General features: G+C 45.9%; 2 protein-coding genes across 4 annotated transcripts in view; one reads left to right on the top strand and one right to left on the bottom strand.

The window, feature by feature from the left end:
* LOC135920875 (retinol dehydrogenase 12-like) overlaps positions 1 to 5,652 on the bottom strand; it is a 361,370-nt gene extending 355,718 nt beyond the window's left edge. The window contains exon 1 of the mRNA XM_065455123.2: positions 5,511 to 5,652. The gene's annotated coding sequence lies outside the window, so the exon portion shown is untranslated. The remainder of the gene's footprint in view (positions 1 to 5,510) is intronic.
* The window catches only part of LOC135920876 (retinol dehydrogenase 12-like), a 74,752-nt gene extending 61,676 nt beyond the window's left edge, over positions 1 to 13,076 (top strand). For all 3 annotated transcript variants that reach the window (XM_065455137.2, XM_065455134.2, XM_065455135.2), the window contains 2 exons: positions 8,586 to 8,689; positions 12,850 to 13,076. In XM_065455137.2, coding sequence (XP_065311209.1) covers positions 8,586 to 8,689; positions 12,850 to 13,056 — 311 coding nt within the window. In that variant the 3' untranslated portion in view covers positions 13,057 to 13,076. The remainder of the gene's footprint in view (positions 1 to 8,585; positions 8,690 to 12,849) is intronic.
* Positions 13,077 to 20,741: the final 7,665 nt, after the last annotated feature.

Genomic DNA, 20,741 nt, shown 5'->3' on the forward strand with positions numbered 1-20,741 from the left:
GCAACTCGTGTAAAAAATACTGTTTTTCTCTGAATACGTGTGTCGGAAGAAGGCAGTTTGTGTGCCTTCTGTGCGTCGCCATTTTCACATCTTTTACCTAAAGATGCGAAACCAGCGTGGCCAAATTCCCATCCTACATTCATTGAACGTTCCGTGTCCGTTTAGAATAATTTAACATCTCCTGCATATATACACTATCATGATTTCAGTGATCCAATACTTTTCTTGTCCTCGGAATTGTTCTTTCTGACTGATGCATAGGGGTAGGCAAAAAAACTTCAAGTTTCACCATCTTACCAGCACACAATCTGTGGTCATTTTACGGCGGCAACCATTAATGGGCTAGGAATCGGGTTGTACCTATCTTTTATTTATTTCATTTAATTTTGGGATAATGCAGAGTCGCTTGACTCCAAGTAGGAGGGGGCACGAAGAAAAATGTACATTAGGACAACACATCAACAACTGCGACAATAACCAAATACAGAAAGCCAAGGCATAAAGCGCTGCTATTGAAACAATACAGGAATACAAGTACAGCTTCACCCAAGCATTTTCTTCCAGTTTGTAATAAACACTCCAACACTGGGACTATGGTTTCGGTAATTTGTTCCGAGTGCTTATGGCCCTCGGAAAAAAATTAATATTTAACAATATCGTTTAGAGCGCTGGATTCCTGGATCATTTTCCCATTATGAAAACGCGAGCTTGTGCGCAGAGTGTGGTGGATAAGGAAATTTCGATCGTTATTTTGCATTAATTTGTTATGTATTAAGTACAACTATATTAATGTACATTCGGCACGTCTCACATTAAGTGTACCGAGACCAAGATAATCATTTCTGTTACACTATCACTGCGTTTATATTTGTTGTTTAAGAATCTAGCCGTGAATCTTCGAACTTTTTCGAACCTGACAACGTTTTTGTGTGTATAAAGAGTCCCGTCAGCACGATGCATACTCTAGACATGGCTGGACCAACACTTTATATGCTGCTAGTTTCACTTTCATAGGGGCTTCTGAAAGCTTCCGTCGAATGAACCAGATAGATTTAGAAGCTTTGGTGCAGATTGTATTAATATGAAGATCCCAACTCAGATTCTGTGTAAAAGAAACTCCGAGATATTTAATAGCGGGTGATTCCTTAAGTACAGTGCCTTCTGCAGAATAAGATTGTTGCAAAACGGTTTTGTTAAGAACATGTTCCATTTAGTGCACCAACCTGAAACCTCAGCGAGGGCATTTCGAAGTGTAATTTGGTCAGCTACATATTTATCCAAGGTGTAAAAACTGCAGTCATCCGGGAAAAACATTATCTTTACATCGCTGTGTATGACATTCACATTATCATTAACATAAATGAGGAATAAAATTGGACCTAAAACTGAACCTTGTGGCACTCTTGATGTTAGCTGTAAGGGTCTCCGAGCAGCACTTGTCAATTTGGACATACTGATACCTGTTTTGTAGATAAGCCCTAATGAATTCGATAACTAGTTATTCCAATGGCGTAGAGTTTCTGTTCTAATTTATGATGGGGCACATTGTCAAAAGCTTTTGAATAGTCCAAGATAATAGCATCGATCTGTCTTTTGTTACTTAATCGATAGTGAAAAATCATGGCATAGACTAAGCAGCTGCGTCACGTTCGACAAACCGCGTTCGGTGATGTGGTCCGCTTTCTTCGAGAAACGCGGTCAAGTTTCGGCAGAAGCACCAATATTTTGCAACTTGTTGAGGTCAACGAGGTGGGGCTGTAATTAGATACGCACAAGTAATCAGTTTACTTGAATATGGGAACGATGTGAGCACCCCTCCAGTCTGACGGAAGGGAACTGTGCGCTATAGCCGCGTTATAAATGAAAAAAATTTAAACAATGCTGGAGTTTTTTACGTGCCAAAATGATGACCTGGTTATGGTGAAGTCCGGAAATTTGGGCCGACTGGAGTTTTTTAACGTGCACCTAAACATAAGTGCACAGGTGCTTTCGCCTCCATCGAAATGCGGCCGCTGCGGGCGGGATTCGATCCCGCCACCTCGTGCCCGACGCCATGTATCCACTAAGCAACCGCGACGGGTTTAAACGAGCAACAAGGAACGCGAAATCTACTCTGCGTAACGTCGCTGTAGGAATGTCATCGGAGCCGTCTGCTTTTCAGCATCAAGGTCAAGAAGCAAGTTAAAAATGCCTTCCTGTCGCACAACGACATCCTGCATAGGAGAAGCAAACCCTTCAGGTTCTGTAACAAGATTATTTTTCCAGGCGTATGCAGATTGCAAGTAATCTGTTAAATTCATCAGCTACTGGTTTTGCTTCTGAGACTGGTGAGCCGTCAATGCAGAATGAAATAGTACTGGATTTGCTGTAGCCTAAATACCTCCGAAATTTCCCTGGTGCTTCCTTGGTGAAATTGCCTAAGATAATAGTGAAGAAAATGCCCTTAGATTATTTAACCTAGGTTTTCAGCTATGTGCTTTGTTTGTTGATAGTAGAGTCCCGAGGCCGACCTGAGCGTCTCATTCGCCTAAGCTTTCTTTTCATGTGGATTATCTGTCTCGTAATCCAGGGGTTATGTTCCTTTTCGTTAATCTTGTCAGGAACAAACATGCCAGTAGAATGAAGACAAATTTGTTTGAATTTACACCACAAAGCATTCCCCATTTTCAACATCATTAAAAGCATCAAAATTCATTTCGAAGTAGTCTAGGCTGCTCTCGTCATCTCCCTATTGAAATCTTTCACAACAATCAGAGGCTTGCTTTTGCTAGAACACTTTTGAAAGGAAAAGGTGACAGATACCAACATGTGATAAGAATGCCCTTTCATGACATCAACGAAGTCATATCCGATAGTGTAACTTATAAGCAATACATCAAGAATATGTCCAGCGGTAGCAGTGTTTCTGGTAGAGGCAGTAACAATCTGAGCTAAACCACAGGAAAATGCAATATTAATAAGAATCTCTGAGTGCTTACAACATTCATGCTCACCGGGTGCATGGCTGTCCAACTGATATTAGGTAAATTAATATCCCCGGCTAAGACAAACTTTACGTTCTCACCCCGGAGACGCTGTGCATAATCGTATAGTTGCTCTAGGGATCCAAGATAACAATGGGATTACCGTAAAAACCAATTCTACAGAATATGCTTTCGTGTTTAGGAATAGCTAGCAAAATTGTCACGTTTACGCCTTCCTAAATGACACTTGCGATTCCGCCCCATTGGAATTGTCTGTCACATCTGAGTATTTTTTACGACGGAGGAATGATTTCGTTATCAAGCACACCAGTGCGCAACCAGGTCTCCGTCAGCAACGTAACGTGGGGGTCGAGGCCATAAAGCAGCGCTTCAAATTCAGAAGGGTTGACATCCGGGCGAGCTGGTACATAGTTGAAAGAAAAAACCCGTCACAAAAGACAAAGGACAAGAAAAGATGTTCACACCACAACGACTAGGAGCCGTGGTGTGAACATCTCTTCTAGTACTTTGTCTTTTGTGACTGGTATTTGCCTTTCAAATTAAGCTATTCATTCAGCAACTGTTTAGTCTGCCCCATTTGCGGCCCCTTTCTGATCATTCCAAGGCGCAGGCTGACTTCCCTTGTACAGTGCTATACCACCGTCAGAATCTGCACCAAGCTCCGCAAGCCTCCATCTTTCGTTCCTGTCGTCATCTTACACGTACGCCACTTGATCGAAAACAAGCTTATCGTGCTTGGGATACACCTTATCTTCCGGCGTACGCCTGTCTTTAACGATTCACCATAGCTGCTTTCTTATTTTCTGACTTCCGAGTCAATAGTCCTCCGATAGCGATCGAGTAGTCGGTGTTCTTTAGTTTAGTTGCATTTCTCAGAAGCAGCATTCTTTAATTGAAATCAAAGAAGCGAATTATCACTGGGCGCGTTTTGTTTGTTCCCTTTCTGCCCAAACGGCGTATGCGCTCAAGATTGCTTAATTTATTTCCCAATTTCTTTTTAAATATTTCTCTCCAAACAGCACCCGCGAGCGAATGAACCATTTCAGTTTTACATTCATCGATTCCATAAACAATCAAATTATTGCGTCGATTTCTGTTTTCAAGGTCATCCATTTTTTAGGAGAAATTCAGTCTGGTCATTCAACTTTGAAACAAGACGCTCACCCTGTTCTACCCTTTGTAGAGTCTGTTAGAATGAACACAGTCTCTGCTCAATTCAAGCCAGTCTTCTGTTAGTTTAAGCAACATGACAGTCTAAGCTTTCCCGCATCGACTTACGGCCAATTGAGGACATCTTTTGATTGTCTAGAATAGCAGGCAGTTGCTGAGTAACCGCAGGTCCAGGGTTCAATTCCATCATCATCATCAGCATCATCATCATCATCATCATCATCATCATCATCATCAGCCTGGTTACGCCTACTGCAGGGCAAAGGCCTCTCCCATACTTTAACAACGCCGGTCATGTACTAATTGTGGCCATGCCGTCCCTGCAAAGTTCTTAGTCTCATCCGCCCACTTAACTTTCTCCCGCCCCCTGCTACGCTTCCCTTTCCTTGGGATCCAGTCCGTAACCCTTAATGACCATCAGTTATCTTCCCGCCTCATTACCTGTCCTGCCCATGGCCATTTCTTCTTCTTGATTTCAACACAGATGTCATTAACTCGAGTTCGTTCCCTCAACCACTCTGCTCTTTTCTTATCCCTTAACGTTACACTTATCATTCTTCTTTCCATAGCTCGTTGCGTCGTCCTCAATTTGAGTAGAACCCTTTTCGTAAGCCTCCAGGTTTCTGCCCCGTAGGTGAGTACTGGTAAGACACCGCTATTATATACTTTTCTCTTGAGGGATAATGGCAACCTGCTGTTCATGATCTGAGAATGCCTGCCGAACGCACCCCAGCCCACTCTTATTCTTCTGATTATTTCATTCTCATGATCCGGATCCGCCGTCACTACCTGCCCTAAATAGATGTATTCCCTTACGACTTCCAGTGCCTATCTGCCTATTGTAAATTGCTGTTTTCTTCCGAGACTGTTAAACATTACTTTAGATTTCCGCAGATTAATTTTTAGACCCACTCTTCTGCTTTGCCTCTCCAGATCAGTGAGCATGCACTGCAATTGGTCCCCGGAGTTACTAAGCAAGGCAATATCATCAGCGAATCGCGTTACTTAGGATTAACTCTTATCCCCAATTCTTCCCATTCCAGGTGTCTGAATACCTTTTGTAAACAGGCTGTGAATAGCATTGGAGATATCGTATCTACCTGCCTGACGCCTTTCTTTATTGGTATTTTGTTGCTTGCTTTATGGAGGACTACGGTGGCTGTGGAGCCGCTATAGATATCTTTCAGTATTTTTACATACGGCTCGTCATTTCCATATCTCCACTTAACGGAAGAACAATAAAGCACAACGAATCAATACAACTCACAGCATATTCCCAAAACACCCCAGGGCAAGGAACCACAACTTGACACAAGGAATCGCTGTTAAGGTCTTGACACTAGGCTTTCTACTAACCTGCGAAAAAAAGGTGAGCCAGGTTAGCCGCATCCAGCTCCATTGGCTGCTCCCTTGACCACTGTAGCGTGACTTTCCACCACTTCACAACGCATGTGCTCTTCTCACAATAGTCGGCTTCGAACAAAAGTCCCCAGTCGGCGTCACATGGGCGAACTGCACAATGGCATTGCATTGTCAGTTGAATGTTGCGATGCGAGCTTACTCTCCTAGCTTACAGAAAGGCGGTTTCAACGGCTCACATTATAGAATGAGAAGTCCTATTCTGATTGAATATAAAGCTGTATGGTATCGTTAAATGTACAAATTCTGCCATTCGTGTGCTTTGCAAGCGCCAACATGAAACAATACGTGATGAACAGAATTTTCCAATTCTGTGGCCTTTTGAGATTTACGATTAAAAGCACTAACAAAACGAAAAGTGCTGAAGATTATTGTACGATTCCGTGGTCTCTGGTGTTTAGAATGTCACCCATTATATAAAGTGACTCGATGCGTGTTCTCTCCCTAACCCGCTGATGAGTGAACAATATGAAATGTACTATCAGGAAATGCAAAATTTCTTTTTTATAACTTTATTTTGACACGGTGAGCACTGGTAAATAAAGAAAATGCGCTAATATTGCGGTTTAAGAGTGCTATTAAGCAGAGCGTACAGAAAATTATCCACCTGTACAATGGCGCCCAAGAATTACGATACCGCGATCCAGAATGCCTCGATGCTCACGTTCGTATGCATATGAATAGCCGGGACATGCTGCATGTTGCGGTATGGAGATGTACCTCCTTCGAGGAGATCTTACTTACTCAAGTATTTCATTCCCCCACGGACTACATATTAATCTGTGTCGCCAATAACCTGCAACGCAGTTTCATGGGTGAATTTTTCCGCTTGCCTGTGGCACAATACCAGACAGCATTCACGGCCCTGAGCACAGTGGCATTAGAGCGACGACTAGTCATATGTGTTGCTTGTGTAAGCATTCATTCCGGCGTACGACTGGCTTTCCTTTTTTATTACTATTGGGGGTATTTGCTGCAGGTCACTAACGTAAAGAATCAACAAAGGGGCATGGAATTAGAGCATGCAGCTCTGTGTGATGCAAGTACCGCAGAATTGAGTTAGCCCATGAGGCATGGAATTAGCTCATGCAGCTCTGTGTGATGCAAGTACCGCAGAATTTAGTTAGCCCATTTATTGTCCCTTATTCAACGGTCCCTTATTTAACGTTGAAGGATGGTGGGAACACTGTCCTAGAAGGACTGGCCACCCTATATACACAATGCCTCATGACCTCGACCGTACCGAAATCTTGAAAGAACGCTAACATAATCCTAATCCATAAGAAAGGGGACGCCAAACACTTGAAAAATTATAGACCGATCAGCTTACTGTCCGTTGCCTACAAAGCTTTTACTAAGGTAATCGCAAAAAGAATCAGGAATACCTTAGACTTCTGTCAAGCAAAGGACCAGGCATGATTCCGTAAAGGCTACACAACAATAGACCATAGTCACACTATCACTCAGGTGATAGAGAAATGTGCGGGATATAACTAACCCTTATATATAGCCTTCATTGATTACGAAAAAGCGTTTGATTCAGTTCAAAACTCAGCAGTCATGAAGGCATTACGAAATCAGGGTGTAGATGAGCCATATGTAAAATACTGGAAGATATCTATAGTGGCTTCAAAGCCACCATAGTCCTCCACAAAGAAAGCAACAAAATCCCAATAAAGAAAGGCGTTAGACAGGAAGATACGATCTCTCCAATGCTATTCACAGCATGTTTACAGGAGGTATTCAGAGACCTGGAGTGGGAAGAATTGGGGATAAAAGTTGATGGAGAATACCTTAGCAACTTGCGATTCGCTGATGATATTGCCTTGCTTAGTAACTCAGGAGACCAATTGCAATGCATGCTCACTGACCTGGAGAGGCAAAGCAGAAGGGTGGGTCTGAAAATTAATCTGCAGAAAACTAAAGTAATGTTTAACAGTCTCATAAGAGAACAGCAGTTTATGATAGGTAGCGAGGCACTGGAAGTGGTAACGGAATACATCTACTTAGGGCAGGTAGTGACCACGGATCCGGATCATGAGACCGAAATAACCAGAAGAATAAGAATGGGCTGGGGTGCGTTTGACAGGCATTCTAAAATCATGAACAGCAGGTTGCCACTATCCCTCAAGAGAAAAGTGTACAATAGCTGTTTTACCAGTACTCACGTATGGGGCAGAAACCTGGAGGCTTACTAAAAGGGTTCTGCTGAAATTGTGGACGGCGCAACGAGCTATAGAAAGAAGAATGATATGTGTAATGTTAAGGGATAAGAAAAGAGCAGATTGGGTGAGGGAACAAACGCGGCTAAGTGACATCTTAGTTGAAATCAAGAAAAAGAAATGGGCATGGGCCGGACATGGAATGAGGAGGGAATGTAACCGATGGTCATTAAGGGTTACGGACTGGATTCCAAGGGAAGGTAAGTATAGCAGGGGGCGGCAGAACGTTAGGTGGGCGGATGACATTAAGAAGTTTGCAATGACAACATGGCCACAATTAGTACATGACCGGGGTAGTTTGAGAAGAATGGGAGAGGCCTTTGCCCTGCAGTGGGCGTAACCAGGATGATGATGATGATGATGATGATGATGATGATGATGATGATGATGATGATTCAACCGTCAGGCGAAGAGATGCATCACGTTGGCCCAGCTTAACGCAGCCATTGACGCACTCGTGCTTGCGCGGTCTGTTTGCTTTGCTAAATTTTCAGCATTCACGAACTGACCACGCGTAGAAGCTATATAGAATGTAGTAGAGCGTTTTAATTTGTTTCAGGAGGAATGCTGATCTGACAGTTCCTACTACGATCTTGGAGCACTACCTAACTGTCTTCAATTTCACCATTTCACTTGTTGCATATTGTAATCAATTTAATGTGAATTTGTGAAATTTTGTGACTCAAAAGGGTGTATGGCTATGATCACCCCAACTTCTGACCACAGCTTTGAATGTTGGCCAGGAAAATTCGTTGATTTGTGTTTTAACTCAGTCAAACACTCTCCGCAGGCGTCACAGTGAATGCTCTGCACCCTGGCGATGTGAAGACGAACATCGCCACCAACTCACCCGGAGGTCTATTCTTTGGCTTCCTTTTGGCTCTTGGGGGAAAGGTGAGTTGGCTGGCCTGGGCGGTATTTCCCTACTTCTTGCTTAAGGTACCTGAAGATGTCTAAATTTGGCGAGGGTAATACAGCACCGAAAAATTCATGTCATGCTGCCGTTTCATTTTTCTATTCTAGCTGTCTAGCACGGTGCCTAAAGTTGCTTTCCAAATGTTTATAAGTCAGCAGCAAACGGCACCAAAGCACACGAAGAACAAATAAGAAGAGGGGGACGGTCGAAAGGCGCACATACAACTCAAGGTTCATTTTTTGATCACGCAGAATAAATGCCGGTTGACAAGTAATAAACCTAACATACACATCGGCACAAATAGGCCTACAAAGATAAGCGAGCGTACGGCGTGTTCATACCAATCCCAGACGGGAAGCACGCTCCTTCTCTGATAACATAACATATGGCAGGTTGACACAATATTCCCTCGACTGAACTGCTTCCGTAATTTCTCCTTAGAAAGGCGATCAGCAGATCTGTATAGATTGCTGGTCACTTTCAACAAATGTACGCATCCCACTGTCTCTACAGCGCACACTTAGATGTCGAGATATTACTTTTGTTGTATTTTGCCTAGGGTCTTTCAATCTGTCGTTCAGACGTCTGCCCGTCTGGCCTACAAAGGTCGCACCGTTTTACAAGAACGTTGTGTACACCACGTTTTCTTCACAGCACATGCACAAACCTGGCGCGATGGTGCTCGCCGCACTGAGAATCATTTTTTTTTATTGCAATGATACGGGCACTCCATTTGTGCCGTCGCCGTGGGGTTCCGCATAAAGACCAAGGCCGATAAAGTCGTCGCCCTGTGCTGTGTGTGCGAGTGGAAGCGTGCGACGGTCAACCGGCGAACGGGCTCGCGCAGGCGTGGAAGGCGCCCTCCTGTCGCGCGCGCGAGGCGAGATCAAGGACACCCGTTCGGCTGGCGGCAATCTCGACTGCGACGACCAAGTTTCACCGCGACTTCATGGTCAACCCGTTCGGAAGCGTGTGTAACGTGTGTGAAAGACTGACTGGCCTGACCTTAATGAAACACTGTGTGCATAGTTCTTGCAAATCCAAGCCAAAGAGACTTTTCGCTCGGAATGACTAAGTTTAGAAGAGCTAAATCTACGCCAATTTTTTACACTTCTGTGCTACAGCACGATTAAGCGTACACGCAGGCTTTCTGAATTGCGTGATTTTTTTTTCACTGAATGATATAATAGCCATGCTTCAGTAGGGCAAAGAGCATGCTGTTTGCAATCTCCAAAAACTAGTTTTCGTTCGGTGAACAGATGATTTCTTCAGGGCGTTGTCAAAACACGAATTGCTGTGCTGTGCTTCAGAGTCAATAGTGTGCCTTGTGATCGTCTCGGTTTCCTTACTTGTTCTTCGTGTTCTCTAGCGCAGTTTGCTGTCGTGATGAAACAATTAGTCTAAGAACACATTTTTGTCAACCACCAAGAGCTACAATTGTGTTAAATATATTTTAAGAAGCTGTCTATAAGGCGTATTTTCTGCCAAATGAAACGACGAAGTGTAGTCGATGACTCTTGGGAAAACTTCGACAACTTAAGATCAAGAAAAGTACTTTTCAGAAAGCAAGAACGTCTAAAGGAATACAGCAATTCTTAACGTAATATACTAATGATATTGTTAAAGTAAATGCCATGTGTTAATACTTGTGAAAAAGACCGGAAAATTATAAAAGTTTACAGGCTCGAGCAACAGCGCCGCGTCCCGGCGTGTAGCTTTCAACTGTTCCCGTTGTCGGAGAAAGGCACCGATCGGGAGCAACAGTCATGGCAGCTAGAAGCTGAATTTTTGAGACTGTAAGACACTTCCATCGGTGAGCTGCCCCCCTTCTCTGCTGTCCCGCATCAAAGTGTAATTACAGTGCATCTATGAAAAGATCCAGCAGAAGCCATCTCATGATGACCAGCAGAAGCAGAAGCCATCTCTTGCGCATTCGCTGAGTTGCTGGCGGCCGCGGCATCCACCGCTGCGTGAGCGATCTCACCTGCGCTCCCAAAGAAGGGGGGGGGGGGGGGGGGGTTGCGTGACGTGGGTATGGCTGCGCTCGTCGGCGCCGTCTGCTGCTGAGGTCAGACCAGCGCGGTATGTACCACTCCTGCTGCAAGGGGCGATGGCGAGCGGTTAGGCTGCATGTAGCGCTCGCTCGGGTGTTGTCGCCGCTGTCGCTGGTTGCACGATTTACGCGCAACGCGGGGCCGCCCTCGTCGAGCGAAAGCGTGAGAAGGGTAGCGCCGCGCAAGACGGGCTGAGCGGCGACGATGGCTACGATATGGCGCCAGAGTAGCACGCGTCATCTGTATGGAAAGAAGCGCACTACTCACTTCCTGATATATAAACCGTGTACCTATATAATCATAACAGAAAATATTGACCCACGTAACGAAAACACGTAGAGAGCTGCGCTCAAACGCTCAAATGTCGCATTAGGCAGTATCGTAATCGTCTGTGAATTTCTTTTTCCACCCACTTTGACAGCTCTAATATTATGGCTTGCATTGCCATTCTATACATCACCGATGTTACTTTAACTGGCTTATACGAGCTCGTTTTGCCCCTTTGCTCTTCTTGATGGGGAGGCTTCGGCTTGCTTTCACGTCACCCAAGCGGAATTCGCTTCGCTTTAGTCGCTTGCTCTGTGGCACTAGTCAGCTGTGCCTTTTCCAGTAGACCCGGCTGTTTGTATTAGGATTTCATCGGGTCGTGTGGTCGTATTATTAGGGACATTTTCGTGTGTGTGAGTGTTTTTTTTATTTCAGTAGAAGCTTTCTAAGCTAAATTTTGGTCTCTCAGTCTTCTCTGCGGCTGGATCTGCTTCAGCCTGGAGAACTCTCTTTCTTGTCGAGGTTATTCCTAATAACATCTCTGATCTACCGCAGCGCGCCATCTCCTTCGAAGGCGTTACACTCTTCGTCCCTTATATCCGTTTGCGAATTTTCACTTGTAGCTCCAAGTGCTCTTACATGGTTCCAGAATATTCTTGCTGCACTTTTTTTTTCGCTAACGTCATGCATCAAACTGATTTCTAGAATTATTATTTGTTGCCCTTATTCGCTAGCCACCGTTTTCTTTTCCCGGTACTTCCATCTGCGCAGTACATCTTCTTCATGCAATCCCAACTTTTTTGGCTTCTCGATGATTCCTTGACGCCTGTTTACGCTATTCCACTATTCCATAGCATTTATGGTATTTCGGTAATTGCATTTAGTAGGTGTACCACGATGATGGTGACGATTGGTTGGCATCCCCTTTGAAACTAGGCGGGGAGAAATAGTCACCCAGCCTGCTTGAGTTACTCAGCTATGCCGTGCATCATTTTCATTCTATCTCTGCAGACGCACCCGCAAAGCCCACGCTCTCGAAAAATCTACGTGAGGCCGCCCTACATTCGTGCATGACCTCCAACGCGTGCGCGGGCGCGTGCTCGCGGCAATTCTTGGCGTGACGCGAAAGCGTCTGGCACCCGTTCTTGAAGAACCCGTAGCGCGGCTTCGATTCCACTCACCATCCGAGAAAACAATATTTTTATTTTCATACAAGTCTAGCTTAAAGATGCCAGGTACACCCAAAGCGGCTGAAGCAGCTGAAGTAGGCTAAGGATTCTACTGGAATTCGGTCGGTTTGTCGGTTTGCCTGTCTGTTTTCGGCTAACCCTGTTCACGCCAACTTAGGTCCCTAGCTAGTTTATTCTCTAATGGATAGAGACCATCGGGCGCTGCTGCGCTTAGCTAGCCGATTTCGAAACAAAATGTCGGTGCCACTTGAGTCCTTGTCTATGTGACCCAGGACATATGGGACACTTATTGGTGTATATATATATATATATATATATATATATATATATATATATATATATATATATATATAAAGGAGTGACAGCCAATGAAGCCAGTGAAATCATAGTGAATGCCTAACAAAAATTAGGGTAGAAATAATAAGGTGAAGGCAAATCAAAGCGAAGGAAACGATAACTGACACAGTTCGCTAAAACTGCATTTGGTACGCGTTCTTTAGTACGCTGCATGTTGGACCGGTTCTTTTGAGATCGTCGGGGGGACCTGAGTGGTGTCGCCGCGAGTGTGGCTGGCATGTCGCCATGAGGGGAGAGCAGCTTTGGAAAAGAGCTTCTCGCCCTGTGCAGACGGCCGAGGAAGGAGCCCAGACGTCCATCTACTTGGCCGTCGAGCCCAAGATGACCAAGGAGACCGGTCGCTACTACTCGGACTGCCAGCGAGCGTGGATAAGCAGGCAGGCGGCCGACAGGAGGCGCTGCGAGCGCTTCTTCTGGGATTCAGCGCGCCTGGTGCGACTCGACGAAGCAGAGGTCAAGGCTCTCGTGGAAAAATAATAAAAGCCGTAATCCTAGCAGTTCACGAGGCATTTTCACGTGTAGCCGATGCAATGCGTAACCCCTATGCTTCGCAACACGAAACGACAACACAAACTTTCACACAGAGCACGTAAGAGAGCTTTATTCTGCGTCTTGCAGCTTCTATTTTGCTGTTATTGTGCTCCAAAACAAGGAGTTATGAACTGACACATTGCTTATCTAATCAGCCACTGCTACTGCACTGCTTGCGGTATGTAGGCAGCTTATTTTCGCGCACGAACAAAGGATATAACCGTATGTTGTATTGGCATTATTCATTCCACGCGCAGGCGTGCGACGGCCACCGTGTATGACTACCGAGTGAGTGCGTTATGGAATGATAAAAACTATTTTATTATTGTTTCGTTAGCAGCCGACAGGTGTCGTAGCGGGAGCGCGATTAAGCGTAGAGGTGTGCAATAAAAAACAAGGGGTACTAGACTCATTGTCATCCGAAAGAAAAAAAATCGGCAAATGGTTCGATGATAATGACATCACTGCAGCGGTATACGATGACAGCGACGACTATGGAGTGAATGCCCACACGTCCCATGAACGTGGACGGCAACAATTCTTTTCTGGCCACTTCTTAAAACAAGGAAAAGCGACACACAGTGACCTGATGTTAACACATCTGCGGCTAATTCGTTATATAATATAGCGGTGTGAAACACACATAACAGGTACCGCTCTACAGAAAGAAAAAGAAAGTCTCAGGTGTCCTTAACTATCGCCAAAGAGACGCGAAGTTTGTAAAGCTCATTGTAATTCCGCTTAACCCACCTCACTCCTCTTCATACACTTTAATAGACTTTAATCCACCCTCATTCACCTTATTTCACCTTAATCCAACCTAATCCACCCCAGTCCACGCTAATCCACCTTAATCGAATCTCTAATCCATCATTAATTATCTTTACTTATCATTAATCATCTCTTATACATGGCTGGACATGCTTTGGTTCGCTTCTGGCCTTCTTTGGGTCACGTGATATTTCCTGCAGCTCACAACGCGACCTTGAAGCATAGAGATCTAAGGCTTTCGCCTTAAAAATAAATTCTGGAATATTACGTGTCAGAACCCCGACCCGATTATGAGGCACGCCGAAGTGGGGGACTCCGGGATGCGATCCCGCGACGGTACTGCGCATCGCAGCGCCAAAGCTACTAAGCAACCACTGCGACTTTGTAGAAAGCAGCGGCAGTCGTCCACACATGTCGCGCTACGTTTAGGCTATAAACACTTCTGGAACGTTTGCTATTAATACGCTACATTGTGCGCTTTCAGCCAACTTCTGATTGGCTTCTCAGGAACGCCCTCAAGTTTAGAGCTGTCAGGGGAAGAAACATTCACACAAGTCGGTCGAAAAACATTGTTGGTTCGCTTCTTTAAGTACTGCACAGAACTTCAAGTAGTTAAGAGGAATAAGAGATTGAAACAACTTTCATTGTCGTCTTGTCTAACACCCCGGTACGGACAAGGCAAACAAAAGGTTTTGTTAACACCGCCCGAAGAGGTCGTGGCCGATAGTTGGCCACGACCTCTTTTGTGCACATTTCTGAAGCGGTGTGATTTCGGGGGTGAGCGGCCGTACTATATCGCAGCCAAAACATGGCGTCTTGCACAACTAACCACAGGGATTATTAATACATCAGCACTTCCTGGAACACCGATTTGAAAACATTTTGGTGGATTTTCAACAGTGCATACAACGAACAACAGCTAAGTGGTAGTGGTGGCACAACCCCATTGTTTGGGTACAACCAAAATCAACAGCGTTCTTTCTTTTTCATCTGGACATACAGCGGTGATGTGCATGCAAAACAAACCGAGCAGCACCTACAGATGTGCTCCACCGCAAGAGACGAAGGAACCATGACATGGGGAAGGAGGTACATGTCAAGCCCATAGGTTCGTCATTCAAGATGCTCCAGAGTGGACCGCGCGACGAGCAACGAATTCTAGATTTACAGAACCGAGTGATCGAACAACAAGAACGAGCGATCCCGGGGTAAGAGGCGGGGAGTATTTTTAACAGTGGAGCTGTTTAGCTTATAGTTCCGCCGTGGAGCGTTACCAGAAAAATCAGCCCAGCTGTGCGCCACCTCACGCTGCCTAGCAACCACCTGCGAGAGCACCAAGCCACGCAAGCTCCTCGCACCCCACGCGGGTAGGACGGAGTTGTGACGTCAACAGTGAGTAAAAGCTCGGAACAGCCAACGCGGCGACACACCTCTCGCTTTCTCTATATACTCCGTGCGTACGTGCAGCTGCCATGTGAAGACTGGAGAAAGTCCGGACGCCCGAAGAAGAAGTGGCTTACCCGGAAGAGCGCCGTACTGCCACGCGAGAAGCGATGCGGCGCCGCCGAGCTGGTCCGGAACACCGCGCCAAACCTGCGGCTGAGAAGAGGCGACCCCGAGTTCAGGATCTCGATTTTCAGTCCAGTGAATGCGAGAGTCTGCGCCTGAAAGCTCGACGTCGCCAGAAAAGCAATCCCGGCCTGCGACTGCTCGAAAAAAAATTCCAGCGTCAAGCCCGCCGGGACAGGGGAGGGGGGGGGGGTGCGAACGGCCGATTCCAGCACGAATTTCTGCACACAGAGTTTGTGCATAGCTGTCGCGTCTTTGACCGGCTTTGGTTCGACGTGAACTACCAACAACTCAGCAAAACCTAGCATAACTTGGCAAAACCTACAAACAACTTGAGCAAGCCACGTAAATCTAGGTGATCACAAGCTCCGCCGATCCCCGCCGTGGTTGCTCAGTGGCTATGGTGTTGGGCTGCTGAGCGCGAGGTCGCGGGATCGAATCCCGGCCATGGCAGCCGCATTTCGATGGGTGCGAAAACACCCGTGTACTTAGATTTAGGTGCATGTTAAAAAACCCCAGGTAGTCGAAATTTCCGGAGTCCTCCACTACGGCGTGTCCCATAATCAGAAAGTGGTTTTGGCACGCAAAACCCCATAATTTAAGCTCCGCTGTTGACTCCAGCCTTGCATCACTAGCACAACCTGCAATATTTTTCTTTTTTGTGTGAAAGCATCAAATGGGCCACTGAGCTAAAGAGCCGGCGTCTGCAGCAGCGAAACGGGATGCACGCTGCCACTGCGGCACCACGCGCCTCGACGGGGCCACGCCAGCTGGCGGGAGAGGGCCGCGGCGCACGTCACGCTGGGTGACGCCTGTGCCATCCGAGCTTTGCTTGTTCGCGCAACGCGCGCCCCAACTTCGCCTCGCTAATCGCTGGAAAGAAATTAATGTATATAAAAAAACTGAATAAATTCGAAAAGGTTGGCGGTAGTGAGTTTCGAAACAACGCCTCCATGCTCAGAAGCCGAGGGTCTTATCCACTGGACTAGACTAGGATAGATTGCCTGGGCACTCTGCTTTGTCACATCATGCTACCTGGACCGAAATTTCAAGTTCCAAGCCCGGCGTCAAGAAAGCGGTGACTTCGAAATCCCCGTGGCTTACTCGGGAGCGTCCCCCTTAGGCTGTGTGGCAGTCGGGCGAGGTAGCACGACGTCTCGGATCCAAGTGCAGCGGTGCCATGCAGGAGGCGTTGGCCTAGCTTCCCGACGTGCCCGCTTGCCCGCAAGCATTTCATAAATAGAAGAACTGCGCTGTCCGATTGGATATTAATTACGAAATCTTAAGAATGCAATAACGGGGTTGTCTCCCGTATAGAGGCTTCATTATACTGTTTCGGAATGAATTTATTATACTTTCCGCAAGAAAGAGAATATTTTTGAGATACTAACAGGCAGTTCATTCAAATGGAACAAGCTTCGGCGTAGTCAAGAAATTTGCAAGGAAGCAATTTCATGCGTACGAGTTTTCTGCTACATCATATAGATCTATAATAAACGAGAAGGAAAGGGGTTAACCGAGGGGCCCGATTTTTATTAGTCATATCATAAGAAGCGAACAAACACTGACAACACTGTCTTTTCACCCACTTTCATTTCGATTAATCTATCGTTTCTTTATTTCGCTTATTAAACACTAGTAATTTCCCCTATGTTGTCCTTGCTGTCAGTGTTTGTTAGCTTCTTATGATAGATGTATAATAAGAAATTTGCTATTGTATCGAAGTATCTTAATATACAAATGGAAAGTGGCATATCGGATGCAACAATTGTGGTAGTACATGTTATCTAGATCTCAAATACTTGTTGCCCGAGCACCTTGTAATCATGATGCAATTGCAAAGTACCTTTCCCTGAGCTGTGCACGTGCTACGCTCGAATTCCCTCCGCGCGTAATCTGTGTTCTGTTCGTGTTACGGGTGCGCCCTAACAGCCGGCCTACTGGCCACACGGCCGGTGGCGTTGAATTCTTCTTTTTCCTTAATTATGGGGCTTTCTGTGCCAAAACCACTTTCTGAATATGAGGCATGCCGTAGTGGAGGACTCCGGAAATTTCGACCACCCGGGGTTCCTTAACGTGCACCTAAATCTAAGTACACGGGTGTTTTCGCATTTCGCCCCCATCGAAATGCGGCCGCTGTGGCCGGAATTCGATCCCGCGACCTCGTGCTTAGCAGCCCAACACCATAGCCACTGAGCAACCACGGCGGCCTGAATCCTTTTTAATCTTTGGTGCTGTGCTCTTATTGCGGTTCTGGTCCTTTTAGTGCTGTTTGACTTGGGACTGAAACGTGAAGTGATGTTCTAATTCTCTGGCGAGGTGTATTTGGTTGACATAGCTATTTATTAAAACCGCAACCTTCTGTGTACATCAATTTATCCATATCGCGCCATTCTCCTGGGACAATGCATTTCATACAGCAACTATGCCTCTGCTGTCGCCGGGTTCCACTCACGTGGAACTAATTCCCGATTTTTTTGGCAGGCCTCGATCGCCACGCAGGTGTCGGCGCGTGTATGTTTTATGAAGCGCGAATGCCGCACTGTAATTCCCATCAGAGTGCATTTCATGCAAGTGGTTTCCGGTCAAAGGAAATGCCCTGTAATACGCATTTAGGCGAATTACAGATTAGCGTTCGCGTCCGACCCAAATAAACAATATTGTCCTACATATCACGGTAAGGAATGCTGCGGTAGCTCGCCACATTTTTAAACCAAAAGGTAATCACAACTTAGTACTTACTCGCGATCGATAGATATTTCCGAGACTCAGAGCTAAACTTGTTCTTTCATCACTTGCGACACGGTCATCCCCCACGTGGGTAGTACACGTCGGGTGTGCAATCGATCAGTTGACAGGCGCTCTTCTCGAGTCGCGTACGATTGGTGATTCGCTACAGAAGAGATTTCTGCAGCCCGAGACCACGTTTGCCACGTTGTTCGGGTGCACATCTCGCCCGCGGAAAAAGCTTCTGTGATACCCACAGCAGCAGCAGACGACACTTACCCTTGGCGAGCGTGCGTGGGCAGTTTTCTAGGCCTGCAGGACCCGCTGGGCTGGACTTCCTAGCCATAATGTGACCACAGGATAATATGACTGAGCTGTCGCGGTTGCCCGGTTGTCAAAGCCAGAAGTTAAAATCCTCCATCTTTTTTTTTCTTTTTCCTGAAGGTGGTAAGCTGCAATTCATGTCCAGTACATCTCCAGGCTTGGAGTGGCGCCTGACCACGACAAAAATGCGTAGAGCCAGTGGCGCTATACTAATCCAGGTACAACCAAAAATCATGAGCCATTTCACTATGTGAAGGTGGTTGCCACCGCCGAAGCTGTTTGGCACATGACATGGAGGTGACAAATAATTTTTAACAAAGGTACGAACTCATTTATTGCATTGATGGGTGGTCATCAGGACGGAAGGTACGTACACTAATTTATTGTCTTGCTCGGTGGTCATTATTTCACTCGCAACTGCAATAACATTCTTTGATAATGTAAAATCGATGCACGTATGCTCCTGGATGGTCGGTTGGGCTGGATCGATGTGGCATCACAAGGAATATGGCAGAAAAGTTATCACTGAATATGTTAGCTATCTCATTCGATGATATTATGGCCACAAGATCTATATATACTGATGTAATGGGGTCACACAATGAGGTGATAGACAAATGTGCGGAATAAAACCAACCCTTATATATAGCTTGCATTGATTACGAGAAAGCGTTCGATTCAGTCGAAACCTCAGCAGTCATGGATGCATTACGGAATCAGGGTGTAGACGAGCCGTACGTAAAAATACTGAAAGATATCTATATCGGCTTCACAGCCACCGTAGTCTTCCATAGAGAAAGCAACAAAATCCCAATAAAGAAAGGCGTCAGGCAGGGAGATACGATCTCTCCAATGCTATTCACAGCGTGTTTGCAGGAGGTATTCAGAGACCTGGATTGCGAAGAATTTGCGATAAGAGTTAATGAAGAATATCTTAGTAACTTGCGATTTGCTGATGATATTGTCTTGCTTAGTAACTCAGGGGACCAACTGCAATGCATGCTCACTGACCTGGAGAGGCAAAGCAGAAGGATGGGTCTAAAAATTAATTTGCAGAGAACTAAAGTAGTGTTTAGCAGTCTCCGAAGAGAACAGCAGTTTACGGCAGGTGGCGAGCCACTGGAAGTGATAAGGGAATACTTTTACTTTGGGCAGGTAGTGACAGCGGATCCGGATCATGAGACTGAAATAATCAGAATAAGAATAGGCTGGGGTGCGTTTGGCGCGCATTCTCAGATCATGAACAGCAGGTTGCCATTACCGCTCAAAAGAAAAGTGTATAACAGCGGCGTCTTTTCGGTACTCACATGCGGGGCGGAAACCTGAAGGCTTACGAAAAAGGTTCTAACTTAAATTGAGGACGACGCAACGAGCCATGGAAAGAAGAATGATGGGCGTAACGTTAAGGGATAAAAAAGGAGCAGATTTGGTGAGGGAACAAACGCGAGTTACTGACATCTTAGTTGAAATCAAGAAAAAGAAATGAGCATGGGCAGGACACGTAATGAGGAGGGAAAATAACCGATGGTCATTAAGGGTTACGTACGGAATTCCAAGGGAAATGAAGCGTAGCACGGGGCGGCAGAACGTTAGGTGGGCGGATGAGATTAAGAAGTTTGCAGGGACAAGATGACCACAATTAGTACATGACCGGGGTAGTTGGAGAATTATGGGAGAGTCCTTTGCCCTGCAGTGGGCGTAGCCAGGATGATGATGATGATGATGATGATGATGAATCGGGTCACCTGAATCAGTGAAAGTTAAGATCGAAATCAGCTAACTAAGAGACCGGATAGCGAGAAGGTAAAGTAAAACCTGCTTAACTCAATCAAGCAAGCTAGTTGGTTTTTTGCACCCGCCCCGTTTCAAAGGGCTCTCAATCATCAGCGCCATCACTGAATCGAGTTGGAGGAACGTTCTTAACACGGTGTATAGGTAACTAGCGGAACCATGGCAGCGTTCTCAGAGCTTAGACGTGACCTTCCTAGGTGAACCAGTCGTGCAATGCATTCCCGTGGCATCAACAAGAAAGGCTTGCGAAGAAGTGGTCGCTCTCGCTATCATCTTGGAATGACTAAAAATCCGAAGACGCCTAAGCATAAGAAGTTGCGCGAGAATACGGTTGTTACCTTGTGGTGAATAAGTAAACATTTGCATGAGGACGTGACGAGTCGGGCACCACAGGAATGCCTACCAGAGATCCAGGCCAAAAGTGAACGTCTCTGTGTTGGCGATCGCGC

Source organism: Dermacentor albipictus, chromosome 1, assembly GCF_038994185.2.
Source record: "Dermacentor albipictus isolate Rhodes 1998 colony chromosome 1, USDA_Dalb.pri_finalv2, whole genome shotgun sequence".
Classification (NCBI taxonomy): Eukaryota; Metazoa; Arthropoda; class Arachnida; order Ixodida; family Ixodidae; genus Dermacentor; species Dermacentor albipictus.